Source organism: Lagopus leucura, unplaced genomic scaffold (assembly GCF_019238085.1).
Source record: "Lagopus leucura isolate 7727_CA_CO unplaced genomic scaffold, USGS_WTPT01 Super-Scaffold_100030, whole genome shotgun sequence".
Classification (NCBI taxonomy): Eukaryota; Metazoa; Chordata; class Aves; order Galliformes; family Phasianidae; genus Lagopus; species Lagopus leucura.
The window spans coordinates 1,677,141-1,694,932 of NW_024962281.1; the positions used below are offsets into that span (position 1 = coordinate 1,677,141).

Consider the following 17,792-nt stretch of genomic DNA (forward strand, 5'->3'; position numbering starts at 1 on the left):
TTTTGCAGAGTAGGTAATCTGCACCAGAGCTGATTGCTTTTAGTACCGAAAAGATGAGCTGAGCTGTTTGTCTCATTCTTTTTCATTTCTTTCTGTCCTTATGTAGTTTTGGCAAGCAGTCTGGAGGAAAACGAGGATGCGAATGTATCATACTGGAGCCTTCAGAAATGATTGTGGTAAGGCAGATTTTTCAGATGTATTTAATGTATTGCTGATTTCTGCAAATTCTTTTTGTCTTATAGCAAAAAGCTTATTGTGAAGTATTTTATAAAATTGCAGCAAAACTGCCTTGATTTCAGTTACACCTAGGGCTGCTATCATACTGGCAGAAGTCACGTACGTTTAATCTAAATGGGTGAATGATGGTGATGATTAGAATGATTGTGTCATTCCTTTCAAAATTGTATTTATTTGAGTTCCAAAGCTTACCATTTTAGGGCTGACTTGAGCATTCCTGAGTTGTGGAACAATAGACTGCTATCTTGAATATTTTATTTCCATCCTCACCCCCTGATTCATTGCTTTTTACTGGCCAGGCTAGCAGTGCTGGGTCTGCTGGAAAGTGGTACTCTTATTCTCAGCTTTGCAATTCCACGTAGTGTGAAGGCTTTTAAGTAAGAGCTGAAGGAGCACAGGATGCTTAGCCAAGCTTGAAGGATAAGGCTTTCAGCTTCGCTGCCATCGACCTTTTCCATGTCCATTGCACTTCCTGTGAATACTTACAAACTGCCAAGTTCATGTGTTCATTAAAAGATGCTGTGTGCACAGATGTCTGCTCTGTCAGGTGAGCTGCACCAAACTGTGGCACAGGGATCTGCCTGGCCCCGTGGGTGCCTTCCTGTCTGCTGGAGGCCCTTCAGGCTGATGGAGCTGAGAACAATTCTCTCTGTTTCTAAACAGACCAACAGTTTAGACTGTTTTCACTCACAAGCTAATTGCACAGCCCTGTGCTTACAGACCTGCTGCTCCAGGTGCTCATAGAGCCACTGTGCTGTGTCCTGCAGAAATGCCATGGACTGGTGCAACTGCTGTTTGAGGTGGAAAGTGTGTCACTCCTCCTGGCAGTGACTCACCTGCTGCAAGTGGGTTTGCTGGTTTACATGAAATATTTTCCATGGGCAAAGTTTATGTTGTTATCATCATTGTATTAAAAAAAAACAAACCACAAAGCAACACCCAAGCAAAAACCTGGGCAACCAAATGGGGGGAAAAAAATAAAGTGAAGATACACACAAAGAAGTATCATCTCCATAGAGCATGTTGCTGTCCTTCCAATATTTGAAGGGAGCGTGTAAACAGAAGAGGTGCAACTGTTTGTGAGGGTGGATAGTGATAGGACAAAGGGAATGGTTTTAAACTGAGACAGGGGAGGTTTAGGTTGGATATGAGGAGGAGGTTTTTAACACAGAGGGTGGTGAGGCACTGGCACAGGTTGCCTAAGGAGGCTGTGGATGCCCCATCCCTGCAGGCATTCAGAGCCAGGCTGGATGTGGCTCTGGGCAGCCTGGGCTGCTGGTTGGTGACCTGCACACAGCAGGGGGTTGGAACCAGATGATCATCGTGGTCCTTCTCAACCCTGGCCATTCTATGGTTCTGTGAAACTGGAGAGTTTTTTGTGTGTGTGACTGCTGTGAGGTTTCCCAGGGGGAGTGTCACAGTCCTGCAGAAGCCACTTGTATACATCAGCATTGCCAAATGCTGACACTTGTTCCTGGAGAGAACTGCACAGCCTGGACGACTGTCCTCTCTGCTTTAAAATTCTTTCTTGGATTTCCTGTGATTGTAGTTAGGTTCCACTGAGAGAATAAAGGCACCTGAGAGTACCTTACGTCCATTTATGGAACTTCAGTGTCCTCTTCTGTAGGAAAATCAGTGAACTAGAAGTCCACAGTTCATAACTTAGAGGAAAATATAGCTCAAGTACTGTCAGTTTCCTATGTGGGACTTGCAGTGGGGTGAGAAGAGAGCCTCAGTGTGGTGGCATTGCCTCACTAGTGGGCTGCTGTGACAGAAAGCGTGCTCAGCTTCATTTCCCTGATTAATTCTTATTACTTTCTCTTAATTTCTTTCACCCTTTTTTTCCAAGAGAGTTTTTCTTTAATATGCAACATCCAATTAGATGTGCAATGCCTAATGAATATTTATCTTCAAGTGAAAGCTTTCACTACTTTAACCCAGTTAAAGACTGCTGCCATTCTCTGCTTTTGCTGCTGCTTTCCTATTTTTTTCCTCTTTCTTTTTAGAATGTAAATCAGTTTTTTGAAATGGGAATCCTCTGGGAACTGACCCATTTTAAAGGCCATAAAATGTGGTCATCTTAAGTTAATGAGGATAACAGATAGCGTGTGAGTAGGCAGAGTAGCTCATATTTTGGAGGCTGAACAACCTATTGAATTAATAATGGGGCCATTTGTCACTTAAGAAAATGGCCCAGAACTGCAGTGTTTCCATGTACGTGGAAATTGTACATTGGCATCTTCATTTTTGTCTTTAGATTCGTTGTAAGACAGCAGAGGAGCAGCGTGGTGTTTGGAGGTGCTGGCACCAAGTGCAGAGCCGCACTGAGGACAATTTCATGATCCCTTTGGTTTTTGTTATTTTTTTGTGGCAGCACACGCAGCGGGGGAAGCAGTTTGCATGGAGCAGCCTGCAGCTGCCAGAACCCAATTAAACAAAGCAGCACCCTTCTTCAGAACGTGCCCAGTTAGTAAGCTGATCCAGTTGTTTTCAGATAATAGGTGTAAAAGATGCTAGGAAGGAGCATGCTGGGCAGCAGTGCCATCAAGCTGGTGCCTGCTCCTGCGCTGTGCCGCTGCAGTGTTGCAGCACTCAGCAGAAGCCTTTGTCCCGTGGTGCTGTGCTGGCTGTGCTCTGTGCCAGCAGGCTGGGTGACAACCTGGTGCAGGGAGGGCTGAGTGCTGCTTGTGCTGGGGAAGCTGGGTGCTCAGAACCAGCAGTAGGCGCAGTGACGGCCGTGAGCACCACCAGCCGGACTGGCAGCCGTCTGCTGGTGGCACTGAACTGGAAGCTGTGCAGGGCTCTTTCGTGGTGTTTTGATTTGTATTTTTGTTTTGTTTGGTCGGTTGCAGTGCTAACTGAAGGAAGCAGGTGGTCTCAGTTCTGCGTTTCCACTGGCAGTTGGTTGTTTTGCCCTTGTGTTACCAAATCATGCGTTTGTGCTCACCTCTTTGTTTTCAGTTAGAATTGTGGAGGAAAAACAGCATCATCTTGCAGTAGGTGCTTATTTTAGCCTTCAAACTATCTGTTCAGTTGGGGGTTTGATAGTAAAGGTCCTCAATGCTGGGCTGGTGGTTGCCTACTGCTGCAGGGAGCCCCATCACTGGGTGCCAGATGCACACAGCCCTGCTTTACTGTCTGTGCTCCCGTAAGGCTGAACCCAAAGGAAAGAAGAAACAGTGCATTTATTGAAGCAGTTCGTGTTGCACGTGCACAAAATTCACAATGGAAGCAAGGCAGTTTTAAAGGTTACTTATTAGAGTAAATGTAAGAAACCAAACCTCATCTGCTTCAGGAAACCTGTGTGCAGTTTGAGAAATGAAAAGCGTGGTTCTCGCTTACTGAGGGAGCTCTGCTTTTCTGCTTTCTTTTTGGTAACACTGCAATGGGAGAGCAGCCTTCTATTTAAAATCTAGCATATCTTTAAATTGCATTGCCAGTGTATATTTCTCTCTGTGGAATTAAAAATAACCCGCAAACTAAGCCCGTCACCTGCGCCTTCCTCTGACCTCTGAGAAAAGCAATGTGGAAAGTGGAGGTGATGTTGCTTCTGTGAATGGTTCAGCTATTTTCAGAGACTTGTTACTGCCCGTTAAATCTTCCTAATTTTCATGCCTGTATACCTTTTTGCATTTGAATTTGGAGATAATTTACCCAAGTGTGTGAAGGGAGGGCTGCATAATGCAACGTGGAGCTTCTCCTGTTCTACTGCTGTAGTCTTACGTTTGGGAAAGCCTGTTTAAAAAAATCATTTAGGGCAGTAGAAACTTATAGTGTAACTGTATGGTAGAGGAGCTTCTTGCTGGCTGCAGCCCATTTGCAGCACGTCTGCTCTGTTTCCTGCTAGGATACACTTTTCCAAAACATCAGAAGGAAGTGGGGAGGGATGGGACTGCTTTTTATAGAAGAAAAAGGAATTGGAGCTAGTGAGATAAAAAGGATTCCTGTTGGCTTTTACTAACAAGATAAATTTACCTTATTTTTAATGTTTAGTTGAAGATGTGATTTATCAGCAAGGTGTGAATCAAGTTCCAGTGAATTCTTCATAATTTGTTGGAAGTGGTTAGAAATAGGTATGGCATAGGGAAAGTAGGGCTAAGAGCTTTTTCCAAAGCAAAGACCCACACCAATTAAACAACCAACAGAACAGGGATGTTGTAAGTTGCTTCTCTGTGACTACTGCATGAAATTGTTAAGTTTTGAAGAAACACCCCGTTAAAAATGGAATATAATTCAGTGGCTTTAAGCAGATTGTGTCACGGAATCATAGAATGGCCAGGGTTGAAAAGCATAAATATCTAAATGGTAACTTCTGTTGAGGGCATCCTTAGAATCTGACACGCATATAACTCTCATTGTGTAATGTGTGTGGTGCAAAAGCCTTTCTGCCCACGAGTGACATTATTTGGAGGATACGGGTGCAGCTTTAAAAAAGAAAAAAAAACCCTATTTCCTGGAAGGAAGCTGCGGCCTCCGGCTCATTGTAAGAACGTCGCTCTGAGCCATGCCCCAGCAGTTCTCCAAAGCATCTGCTGTCGTTTTCTTGAGAAAAATCTAACTGGTCTCAACTGATGTTTGTTCCTTCCTCATGAGCTTGCTACGGCTCCATCGGCTCTCGGTGCTATGGAAGAACTGGATGTTTAACCAGGAACCCGAACATGTGTTTCAGGTGGAGAACTCCAAAGACAATGAGGAAAGCATCCTGCAAAGAGAAGTCCCCCTCCGGCAGTCGCGGCGCAGGTTTAGGAAGATCAACCAGAGGGGTGAGCGCCAGACCATCACCGACAACGTGGATGCCAGCAGCTACCTGTCGGTGAGTCTGCTCTCTGTTTGCTGGTACCTGGGCATGGGAGCGTTGAGAAAAGCCTCAGAGGAGAGATGAGATGAGATGGGCTGTGCTTGCCGTGGCTGTGGATGCTTTTTTTTGAGTGCTTTGGAGTGGAGCACTTCATGTTGTGGCGAAGATGCAGGCTGCGGTTTGAAAAGGGGTTATTTGCTTTATGAGTGCTGATTGAGCACTGCAAATAAATCTTAATGTGTCTGCTGGAAGAGAAGTGGTCATTCTGGGCGTTGGTTGGTTTTAGCTGGAGTTTTTTTGGTAAGATGCAGGAATTAGTTGCTGGGGTTTTTTTTGTGTGTATTTTTTTCCCCTTAGATTTAGGCCGTGCTTTGGAATGGAGTCAATCACAAAGGCAGTTCAATGCAATAACAGCACTATCTGTCACATTTACCTGCTTAAAAATAGCATAACGGTATTGTGAGCATCAAGAAGTAATGGCAGCTCAGTTGCCACTTTTAAAATCCTTCACAGACTGCTGTCTGCTCTGTGTGAAGGCACGTACTGCTGTGGTTTTGAGGCCGCAATGCTTTTCTGAAGGCTTCTCTTTACCCTTTTTTTTTCACGTACAAACTTGCTGCTACTAGCAGGATATGTATATGTGTGTGATCTAGACAGAAGAGTTCATTGAAAATAATTGTTCCAAAGGTTTTGATTTTCTTTGAAAATCAAGCATTGACAAATAATACTAACACTGAAATGCCGAAACTTCGGCTAGTCTTCATGCACAGAAAAAAACATTCAGTTTCTCCCCCTTTTTCCTGTTTATACACTTCAAAATATCTGAAGTGTGCAGTTAGCTGAAAACTTAAAAGATTTCCTCTCTGTTTCAGAATAAAATGCTGTTTCTCTTTTCTTTCTCTTTCCCCACGCTGTTAACCATGGCACTGCAGGTGGGTGACTTGTAGGCTCTGCAGCATGAGCATTTTGGTGAGCAAAGGTGACTTTGGTGTTTGTCTGCTGAGCAGAATAGCTCTCGCTGCTATGACAAGAAGCAGATGTGCTACTTGAAACTAAACGTTCTCTTCCATCTCATTTCAAGACCTGTCACATGTTGCCTTTTATCATTACTGAATAATCTGTGTTAGTCATTGACGAACGGAGCTGTTGGCTCCTCGGGCTCTGGGCAGCCTAATCAGGCTTTATTAGGAATTAAGTTCCAATCTGTGTATGACAAAATCTCGTTCCGTCGCTTGGTGTTTCAATAACACTGAGAAGCACGCAGGAAAAAATTCTTAGGCGTCAATGCCACAAGGAGGAGAAGCTCAGGAGCAGTGCTGGCACTTACTGTGCCTCTGGCTCACATGGGGGCCATGGGCAGACTGCTGCCTTTGCTCAGAGAGGTGCCATGTTAGCACTGCTGTAAATGGTTTCAGTGATTGCCAGTTCTTCCCGCATGGAGTTGGTGTGTTGGACTTGCAGGACTGTGATCAGTCAGCAATGTCCTCGTCACAGAATCACAGAATGGCCTGGGTTGAGAAGGACCATGATGCTCATCCAGTTCCAACCCCCTGCTGTGTGCAGGGTCACCAACCAGCAGCCCAGGCTGCCCAGAGCCACATCCAGCCTGGCCTTGAATGCCTGCAGGGATGGGGCATTAGGAAACTCCTAATTGGAAAGTGTTGTGTCGCAGTACTTGGTGCAGTGAAAAGTAATTTGTATCTCAACAGATGACAAAGAAATGGGCCCAGCTGCTTGTTTGACAAGTAAACAACACAAAGGATGCCTGTATTTTTCTATATTCTGTTTAAGTCTGTTAAAATAATGAATTTTCCTGAGTTATGTTGTTCATTCTGTGCCTCGGTTTCATGGGCTCAACTCTTGCCTTGAGAAATCTGGTTCTACTCGGCCATTGGTCACCAGTGCTTTTGAAAAACAAACATGGTAATGTAACCCTGCACTTCAGCCCAGTGGAGAATGGGCAGGATGAGGAGGGGTTTGGAATGAATTTGCCAAGAACTTGAAACAATGTTTCTGCTAGAGTGAGGAAACTGTTTACAAACTTGCCAGCACATTTCCTCTCTGGCCCGATGCTGATGAATAAATGCAGCATTGTACTTCGCTCTCCAGCCTGTTGCTGAATGCTCTGTGACAGATGCTGCCTGTGGCTTGACGGACCTTTTGTGAGCTCTGCTTGGGCAGGAAGGCTTGGTGCTTCATGCACGGCATGCCAGGACTCCCCACTTTGCAGTGGTGTGATGAGCTGAGTGCTCAGTGTGCTGTGGTTAGGTCTGGAAGCACCTCTTGGGCACAGGCAGCTTTCTGCCTTCTAAAGAAAACAAGATCCTGTAGGTATTGGCACTTAGTGTTGCTTTATCTCAGCTCAGGACTTTTCCTTTGACAATTAAAAGCAAACACAAGAAATCCTCTGTTTAAGGGGAATTAATCTGTGCAATTTCTGTTTACTCCTTGAAATGTAAATCTCGTGAGTATTAAATATAGTACCATTAATATTTATGATGAAGGTGAATCCTTGTTTTTATAAAGCATTACCCATTAGGTGGTGATGTGAGCTTGCATCTGCTCCTTGTGTGGAGCTCCCTGCCTGGAGTTCCTGCTGGAACGAGTTCCATGGAAGTCCCTGGGGTTGGCCATGAGATAAATAGTTGTGTGCAGGTTCTTTCAGTAATGCTTTCAGTTATGATTACCGTATTCGAAGCTCTTTCTCTTATACCTCTTACTTAAGTGAAAGACCTCCAGTTCGGAATTTAACCGTCAATCTTCAGGATCACTCACATTCAAAATCATTATTGGTATCTTCATTTTTCCTTCTCTTCTGCTTCAAGAACAACTCGGTGCTAAAAATTGATGTCTGTTTCTGTCTTCAAAGTGTGCGATGGCATGAATGGGTTCTCACACTATGTGTGCAGGTGATGGCAGAGCTGCTCACTAGCAGGTGGAACAGCAAGGGCTGCCTTGTGCTCACAGTTTCCAGGAGCTGTGCCAGGGCTCTGCTGGTGTTGTGGCTTTCCTCTTGCAGCACAGCCAGCCAGCAGCATCCTGGGGACAGACGGGTGCTTGGGGAGACCGACCCAGTGCTTCTCCAGGGCATGAAATAGCAGTGCTGCTCACGGTGGGGAGAGCAGGAGTGGCTGTGGCAAAGCTTAATGCCACAGCGATGTGAGATCTGCTCACCCTTGCTCTGTCTGCTTTTGTCTCTGGAGGAGCATCAGCATTGTGCCCGTCACCCTGGGTGGTGGGAGGGAAGTGAGGCTGGAGAAGGCTCTCGTCAGGCTTAATGAATGAGAGCAAAATGTGCTGCTGGTGTTAATTATTGCCTGTTCTTGTTACTGCTTCAGATGTGATTCGTTACTATGGGTGCCTATCTTCGCGGATATAGGCTCTGTTTGTGCATAAGTCTGTCTGCAGCGTAGATAAGAACGCAGACAGGAACCAGGGTCAGGCAGCAGGGCACTGGCACAGCCACAATGAATATTCAGTCATTCCTGGTTCTTAGTCTAGCTTTCAAGCCAATCAATAATGCAACTGCATTTTTTATTACAAAAGGAGAAAGGTAATTCTGGTCATCTTTGTTCAGCTCTGTTCTGAACTGTTGTGAGTATACAGGTATGGATGGAACTGCAGCCGGGTTCTTTCTTCAGTTTATGGTTTGGGGAAGAAGTGTTTGATGTCAGTTCTGGGGCTGTATAGAAGTTACACTGCTGATTTCATAAAGATTCAGAAAGCAAAAGGTTCAAATATTTATCTTCACAATTACAAACTCGAGATACAGTAAATTTTGCATTTATATTTCCTGCAGTGAACGAATCCAAATGGAGTTTAACACTTAAACACAAATTTCAATGTGACCACCAAGCCTGCATGTTTTTGATTCTAATGAGACTTAAAAAAAACTTACTATTATACATATTTTGACAGTTTTTGATGGTTGAAATAACAAATATTCTCAAAATAGCATGTAAGATGTAACTTTCCAGAGAGTTGTGGCAATGTTTTTAATTTTTTAATGTTTCTTCACCGTAGAACAGCATAAGGAAATATTACTGCACTTTTCTTAGTAATCCCCTTTCTCAGATGTGCAAATTTACTTTTTTTTTTTTAATTAAATATAAAAAACCTCTTCTAAGAGGATGATGAGGTTAAAGAGATTTATTCTAATGCTAACTTTTGAGGACAGCATCTTGATACTCGCCTCCTGTGCAGATTTTCCAGGAGCCCTGTTAGGAGCATCTGTCTGCAGAGCAGTCTGTCACTGGAGGACTGCTTGAGTGGCAAGTTCCTTGTTCTGTGATCATTGCTTAATGTAATCCCATGGGGGCTGCAGTCAGTGGGGGGTATCTCACTACTGCAGGGGCTCAAGTCACACCTTAACGCACCGCATCAAACCCATTGGGTTCTTTTTTAAACGCTGTAAAATGCTGCGGGTGTTTTGTGATCTGTTTCTAACTGCCAGGTAAATGTGCTGCAGTGGTGCCTGGTGTGGACGTGACTGTGATGCAACCTGCCTCCAGATGCCTCTTGCTGAAGCTGGTGCAGCAGCAGCCTGCAGCTGTTGGTTGGGAGCATCAGCAATTCCAGCAGGGCTGTGGCTGTGCTGCGAGTGGCTGAAATCACTTCTGGAACCATTTTGGAGCTGGGTGATTGTTCTCTATGCGGATCGTAGCTTGTTAATGTGTTTTGATCCCCACGCTTTCATATGTTTGACAATTGTAGCTTTCTTATCTGAGATTTGGAAGGAAATCTGGATCCCCCTGACATCCCTCAGTCTCACTGTGTCCTGAGCAGCAGGAGCAGAAAAACACGCCGTGGGTCACGAGGTGCACAGGGATCATGCAAGTTCCCTCTTGCACTGTTATTACAACATGAGCATTTCCTCTCTTTCAGCTTGTCTTTGAGTTTGGGTGGAGCAGCCCATGGCCCAGCTCACAGGCCACGGCGTGTCAGCGTGCCTTAAGGCTCTGCCACCCTGGAGCTGCTGGCACTGCTGTTTTCAGTTCCTCCGTCTCCTGTCATCCAGGAGGCCCAGTGCTGCTCTGGCTTGGTGATGGCACATCCCTAAGTGAAGCTGGGAGACTGGGCATGTGGCAGGGAGGGGGGTGAAGAACAGCTTTCTGCAACTGGGAATTGAGGGCCACTGTTCTGGCCCTCTGGGCTCTGGTGCAGGCAGAGCTCACCCCACCACCATGACTGCTGGGTGCCCTTTTGTCCCCTTCTGTAAGCAGGGGATCCCCCAAAAGCACATCAGCTTGGGTTTTGTTTCACAGCTTGATTCCACCATGCTTCGTTTTGTCAAGTGCTCTTGGTGACAGGCAAAGCAAAACTCCCATCCTCACATGCTGTGCATTCGGATGCTTCCTGGTAACTTCCCCAGCCACTGGTGCTTTCCAGTCTGATGAGGTTTTTGAAGAGTGATGACTGTGATGCACTGCACACAAAATAAGCTGATCTGTATGAAAAGCACTGCCCTTCTGTTGATACCCGTGCCCTTAATTTTTTTTTTAAGCATATATAATATGCGTACCCCAATTTATCAATAATGAGAGGGATTATAATTATTCCAAACTTATATTTGGGAATTTCCCTGAAGAGTTCATTACAGAAATCAGCGCAGTTCTGGGATGACACGAGTAGTTGTGAACAGCATTGAGGAGTGCTGCAGAAATGAAACTAGCTCAGACACAAACGCTGGAGGGTTTATTTTAGGTGAGCACCTGCATTTCCTTGGGTCTGGTCAGGCTGCTGGCAGTGATGCGTGGAGCTGAGCAGTGCAGTTTGCTGCATGCTGGGTGGAGCAGTGGCTCTCCTGCAGGACAGATGGATACCTGTGTGGCTGCCAGGCTGACCGCCTCGCTTCTTGATCAAGGTATTGAAAACTGATAGGGAAAATAAGCACAGCCCATCCTTGGGGGAACCTCACCATGCCTTTGTGTGGGGGAAGCAGGGAGCTGCTGGGACTGTGCCCTGTGTGGCACTGAGGTTTGCTTCTGTGCTCATGTTTGTTCCGTGGCGGGTGAGGCTGAAAGTACATATTGTGGATGGCACTGGGAGAACTGTATGGTTCCCTAGCTGACTCTCAGCTTGTGAAGCCCAGACAAGTTTATGGCATTTTGTTAAACTTTACTCTATTTTTATCATTTACGAGTGATAAAAATAAGCTACCAGTATGGAATGCATGAAGAACTTGGCTCAACAGCTTCACAGCTACTTCCCAGTCATTGACTGATTCCTGTTTGTTTCTAGGTCTGGTTATCCCAGTTACCTTTCCTTAATGTTTTCCTAAGGAAGGAGATCTCAGGAAGGCAGTAGTTTCCTCAGCTGTTCATGTAAAGGTGTTTGAAACAGGGTGGTCTGCGAGGCCTCTTCCAACCCAAGCTGCTCTGTGAATCTGTGATGCCAATCTTTTTAAAAAACAAACAAAAAAATCCCTCCTAGATATCTTGCAAATTAGTATTTACACCTTCGTAGAAATTAACGTAGTTCCTTGGAAAATATTTTATGTAGCATGTTCAGAGTTAAACTGTGCTCTGATGGACCCTGAGGGGTTGGGTGGCAGTTCCAAGGATATTAATTCTTCATAAGCAGCCTCTTAAGCAAAATAGATTGAGCATGTTCAAGTGCTGTGCCCACTGCTGGAAGCTGTGTGCTTCTGGTGGCTGACGGTAGAAAGCAGCGCTGTGTTAAAGCACTGTCAGTCTTTTGTGGCTCTTGGAAGCCTTTGGTGTATGAGTTGCTTTTAGTCAGATCCTTTTTCTATTAATATTGCTTGATTACTGCTGTGTTTTGAGATGGCACGCCTGTGGATTCTCGTGGAAGTGGGGGCAGGCAGCAGGCTGGCAGCCTGCATGGAGGTGCATGGGAGTGTGCCCGGCTTTGGGCTTTGTTTCCTGCCCTCCACCTGGGCTCTTCTGTTCAGTGCTGTAACGAAGTAAGCAGCCTGATGATATCCTTGTTGATTGCCAGCTCAGCCTTCTGCTCATTTGTGGGCTTATGATACCTTAGAGAGAAGCAGCCTTATGAAAAGTCATCTTGTATTTCATCCTGAAGCGCTGCGCATTGAAGGTTTTGGGCTGTGATATCTTCAAATCTGGATTTAAGTTGAAATGTTTATGTGTTTTAGAATATGGGAATTTGCATCAAGTCACTGATGTTCTTCTGAGCCATGCTGAGAATATCTGGAACAATTTCCAGTTAAAATCACCATCAGGAGATGTCAGTCCATAGAGCAAGCCCTTGGATGCCCTGTGTTCCTCGAAAAACTTGGCATGGAAACCACCATGAGAGAACAGCTAGAAGAATCTCTCTGGTTTTGGCATGGAACTGGTTGCTATTTCTAATGACTATTACAACAGCATTTGTAATTTTTGCATTTGAACTGCAGAAACTTTGCTAATGGGAAAATATTCGACAGATGAAATACTTGAAGTAGTTGATGAAATGGAGTCTGACTAAACAGAGCAATCTGCAGCTGAGTTCCTTGTTGGTACCTCGTCCTTGCAAATCAGACCTGCCTGCTGTTGCTAACTGTTCAGTTCTGTTCTCACGCCTGAGTTTTCCTTGGCGGTGGGGCAGCCACAACAGACACGTATTATTTTTATGATTTTGAGCTCTGGAGCGTGTCTGACAGCTGTGATGAAACGTGCCTTTGTTTGTCAGCTTGGCGTGTAGGTGTGTCTGTGTGCCGAGCCCTCGTGTGGTTGTGTGATGGGTTTCACAGATCCGGTGACAATAACTGGGATTTTACTGCTGCTTCAAACCCTTCTTCCCAGCACAGCAGGTTTTGGGTGCTGAGTGCAGCTGCCTGTGGGTGCCCTGCAGCCCCCAGCAACACTGCCTGCATGCTGCATGGGGAGAGGCAGTGCGGCCTCCTGGCACGGCTGCTCAGCACCTGAGATGGGTGCTCACATTGCATGGCTGCAGGCTGCTGCCCTGTCTGCTGAGAAGTGAAAGCTGACTGTCTAAACTCAGCCCGCGCATAGGCAGACATCTCCACGTTTCTCTGGCTGTGGTAGAAGCATGCAGGTCCTTCCCGCCCTCTCCTGCCTTCAGGCCTTCGGCTTGGTGTTCAACTTCCAGAAAAAAATGACAGAATAAAAATATTGGAAGTGCCATTTTAATAATTATAACCTCATCTGTGGAGTTAATGCATTGTTCTGAAGGTCGTTTAATCAGAAGGGTTGCGCTGGCACCTCGTGTTGCAGACAGGCTTCACCTGCTTGCGCTGACTTCGGTTGTGGGAGGAAAAAACTGATATTTTGTGTTTGATTTCATATCAGCTTCGATGCAGAGAACGTTCAGGATGAAAATGAACATATATATATATGTCAGTGGGGTTTTCAGCTTCCAGTCCTAACACTGTGGCTGCCCGGTTGGTGACAGCTGGGAAATCACACTGAGGTCAGCGCTGGGCTGGGGCTCTGACACCAGGTCAAGGGGATGTTTAATGAGCAAAAACTGTAAAAGGGCTTGGGAAATTCTCATGCTTTTGGTATCTCTGGGTGGGTTTGGTCCCACAAAGAACCGTGTTGGCATGGTGTCCACTCAGCATCACCAGCAGGGATCTCTCTGTACGTGCCTGCGCCTCCCTGCCTGCTGCTGAAATGAGGTGTCAGGAAGGAAAGGGGTGCAATATGGTTTGCCTCCGGTCAGGCTGCAGCAGTGAACTTTCATATTTGACTTGTGGGGAGAGGGTTTTCCTTTCCCTGTGTGCCAGCATGGTGCTGTGCTGCTCAGGGCTGTAGGAAGGGGGGTCTGCAGAGAAGAGCTGTCATTTGTAAGCGCATGTAAGAAAGTGTTAGAATACTCATACGTATAAATCTGAATAGCTGCAAATGGCAGATGACCTTTCCTTGCTTACCACCACAGCTGGAAAAGGATGGCTGGGGGAGCACGGCAGCAGTGGGGAAATTGAATCCATGGTGCCTTTTTATTGTTCCTTCTGTGTTACAGGCTCTATATTTAGAAGCTTACATCACTTTGGTTATGATGACAGCCTCCCCCCAGCTCCCTCCCTCTCCTCTCCCTCCCTGCTCTCCCTCCCCTAGGATGGATCACATTTTCATACCACTTACGAATCCTACAGATCTTGCAGCAGGATTTTTCTACAGCGTGCTCCTAAGTGCTGCTGCGGAGGGCGATCTACGGAGGGAAGCAGCTGCAGCACGTAATGTCACCCTGAAGGAGGAACAGAGCTCACAGCACTGCTCTCACTGCCTCCATTTGTGTGAATTGGTCAGGAGCAGGGTGGAGAGTTGCTTTCTTTCCTTCTTTATTTCTTCCATTTGAACAGGAGTTCCCGAGAAGCCCTATTGGGGGGCTAGCGCTGGCACACAGCGTGGTGATTTATTTAAGATGCCCGAGTGAAATGGTGGGGAGGAGGAATCAGAGATGTGTGCCAGTGACACTGAGCTGTGGGGCTGCAGCTGGCACCATGCTGCTCAGCATCACCTGCTCTGCACAGGGATTTCAAGTGCTCCCATGTATTGGACAAACCTCCTGATGCAGGTGCTGCTAACACCTAAAATATATCTGCGTTAAGTTACTCTGTTTGGCAATTCCCACTTAGAAAAACCTCATCAAAATGTATTTTAGCCCCAGATGTCTTAAGAGTGTGAAGTGAGGGATTGCTTCCTGAGCATCTGGGTACCTCTGGGTGCATGCAGGCCACTGCTGTCCTCACACTGAAAAAAGGGGGAACATGAGAGTACCTGCAGCAGGGATGAGTGGGGACAGCATGCAGCAGCCTTGCTGGGAGGGCCAAGGGTCGGTGGCTGGCATGCACAGCCTGGCCTTGCCATGCTCGATGCTCACCTTGGTGCTCAGCTGGCTGCAGCTATGGTACAGGGCTCTGTGATGGAGAAATGCTGCTTGGGGCCCGCTGCCAGCCCCCAGCGCCTCTGGTTTGGTGGAACTTGGGGTTTTGATGCCTTTCAGTAACGGGGGACGTTAGTCCTGTTTGAGTGAACACGTGTTTAAATTCAGAAGGGTCTTCCTATCCTTCTGGAAGCATCCTGATTTTCAGTGACTTGCTCCTGTTAGACAATTGGGACATGCAGATTTATTTAACGTTGGGAGGATTCAGCATTAGGGGAGGATAAAGGGAATGTGGTGCATAGAAACATATGGAGCGAGGCTTCAAGCGTGAAAACAAATCAGCGTTGAGAAACAAAGAGCGTTTTAAATTCAGAGATTGTATACCGAAGGTTTATTTTTCCTGAAGGTTCTCTGAGAACTTGGAATGCAGTTACAGCGAGAGGGGCAGCTTGCTCTGTGTGCTCTGCCTGTTCTTCAGCAGCAATTTGGCTGCAGTGACTGCAGAGCGGGCTGCGTTCCCTCCCCTATGGGTTGGCGAGGTGTCACTCAGCAGCACACATCCATGGGCTGCTGGAGCTGCAGTTATTCGGGGGGGAGGAGGGGGGAAGCCCCCAGCCCCCGCCTGGATCTGGGTCAGGCTCTCCCCGCGCAGCGCTGGCGCAGCCCTGGGACGCAGCCGCAGCTCGCCGGGATGATGTCATCCTCGCTGAAAGGCAAAACTAGAAGGAAATGGAATTTCGTTCCCATTATTGAGCCGGTGTTTACAGTAGTTGTAAAATATGGCATCCTCGCCAAAATCTGTAGCGGATTGGATTTCATGCACAATGCAGCGGGTTGGAAGCATGGCTGGGAGATGACTGTCCGCCCGCTCGGCCGGGGGGGCTGCGCGCTATCGCTGTGCATGCAGGCAGGGAGAGGTTTCCTCTGGCTGCTGCTCGCTTGGTTCTTTTTTGTTTTTGCTTTTTCCTTGATAGAAATTGTGATGGTGATAACTGTAATGATGCAGGTAACACGGCGTGATGGCATTCAGACGTTGGTTTCTACTGAAAATGTATCAGTTGGGCTTTATAGTGGAGGGAATAGGAGGCTTTTTAAATGTTGTGAATTGCTAGGAGAGATGCGGTGCTGTTGCATGCGAGATGAAGCTGGCATCAGGGCTATTGTTTGGTATTGAAGGAGCAGCACAGGAACCAGCTATTATGTAGCTGATGGAATGCCTTTCAGAAGTCTAAAGGAGTTATCTAAAAATCTTTGGGCTTTTAAAAGCGGATGTCGGCTTTGCGAATTTTGCAAGAGCGGGACTGAAGTTCAGCTTTTACTCTGTGTTGAAACACAAATTAAACCCGGTCATTAGCCTAGATGCATCCATTTCTGTTTCCATTGTTGAGCAGCGCTGGAATAAATCCAGGTTTTGGTGCCAGTTGTGTCCTGTAGGGCACTGGGAGGTGCTCGGGGTCTCTGGTGGGCACAGCCCAGCTCTGCTCCCTGCCTGGGGAATTGAGCTGGGGGGGGTGACCAGTGGGTGCCCCTTGGCCACTGCAGTGTGAGGATCCTGTGTGCACCTCCTGGTGCACAACCCACCGTGCATTGCTCCAAACTGCCTGATTTGGTGTTCCTGAACAAGCAAACAGAACCAGAAGAGGGCATTTGGGCCCTGGCTGCCCCCAGGTCGCTCCCTGAAGCTGCTGTTCTGTGGGGAAGGTGCAGCCGTGTGGTCTGGAGAATTAACCTCGAGTCTGATGCAAATAGAGAATATGAAATACAGCGATGAAGATTCTTTCCGAAGAGAAGAAAATGGAGACAGTGAGTGCCCCTTGTTGCAGATGAAGTAAATGATCCTGAAGAGTCAGGAGTGGCTGTGCTGGAGGCTGCACCCCCTGTCCCATCCCCCGAGCCTTCCTCCCCCCCTTCATTGCTCTGTAGAGGTGGGGGATCCCTCAGGCTGCTGCCCAGGGCCCAGCCAGCATGGCAGGTTTTGGTGGCGAAAAGGAATTGTAAAATCAAATTGACTACTGCAGAATTCAGGCAGTTCTTGTTATGAACATAATTGGGCTGATTGGAGAGGAAAGGCACAGCAACTTTAAACGTGCCTAAACCACTAAAAATTTGAGCATTATAAATACCACTGTTCAGCAAGAAATTCTCATTCTAAGTAAAAAATCTCCTGAGGAATAATAGAGGATGAGATAAAAATGCTGGAGTTCTTGTATGGCATCCGTACGTCAAAGCAGAAATCATTGCATTGTCTATTTGATGAGGGGTAAATCTGTGCATGCATGCCGGTGTCTGCAGATATATATATATATTTTTTACCTTCTTTCTACATGTGGATGCGGAGATGGGAAAGGATTCACCTTAATGCCACTGAAAAGCGTTAATGGAGAAACGAGGTTGGGATTCTTTTAAAATTGTTTAGAAAGAAAAATGCTCAGGGCTGCAGCACATGCAGCAGTGTGTGACCCGAATGCAGTGCTGGGTGCTGTGCTGAGCGGGTGCTGTGCCGATTTGTGTTTGTATTAGGTCAATAAAGATGCTCTGCCGGCTGCATCTGCAGATACAGTAGCCAATTGATCTAATGCAGTTTCTAAAGGCTTTCTATACAGGTGATGTCATCCTTTTAGCTCGGTTCCCCTCCCACTCTCTTTCCTCCTTATTAGATATTTCATCTTGCTGCGGAGCATCCAATCGATGGGAGCTTCTCCTGAGGGAGCTGCTGAGAAGCAAGCAAAGATAGTAGGAATTCGGGCTCCAGCAGGCAGCTCGCTGTAGCCATGGACGTACGGTTTGGTGGTGCATTACAGAAATGTTTTAATTGGAAAAGCTAGGCGTGGATGGACTGTGTCTGACCGATGCATTAGAATACTAAGCAACACTGCAGAGTTGTAAACTGCATTAAAAAAAAAAAAAAAAAAGAAAAAGGAGGGGTGGGGGGGCAAAAGAGAAAAAG

The 17,792-nt window shown here is 46.5% G+C and overlaps 1 protein-coding gene across 7 annotated transcripts in view; it reads left to right on the forward strand.

The window, feature by feature from the left end:
• The window catches only part of RAPGEF6 (Rap guanine nucleotide exchange factor 6), a 105,642-nt gene that overhangs the window by 29,581 nt on the left and 58,269 nt on the right, over positions 1 to 17,792 (forward strand). For all 7 annotated transcript variants that reach the window (XM_042881377.1, XM_042881374.1, XM_042881378.1 and 4 more), the window contains exons 5-6: positions 107 to 176; positions 4,907 to 5,050. In XM_042881377.1, the coding sequence (XP_042737311.1) occupies positions 107 to 176; positions 4,907 to 5,050 (214 nt within the window). The remainder of the gene's footprint in view (positions 1 to 106; positions 177 to 4,906; positions 5,051 to 17,792) is intronic.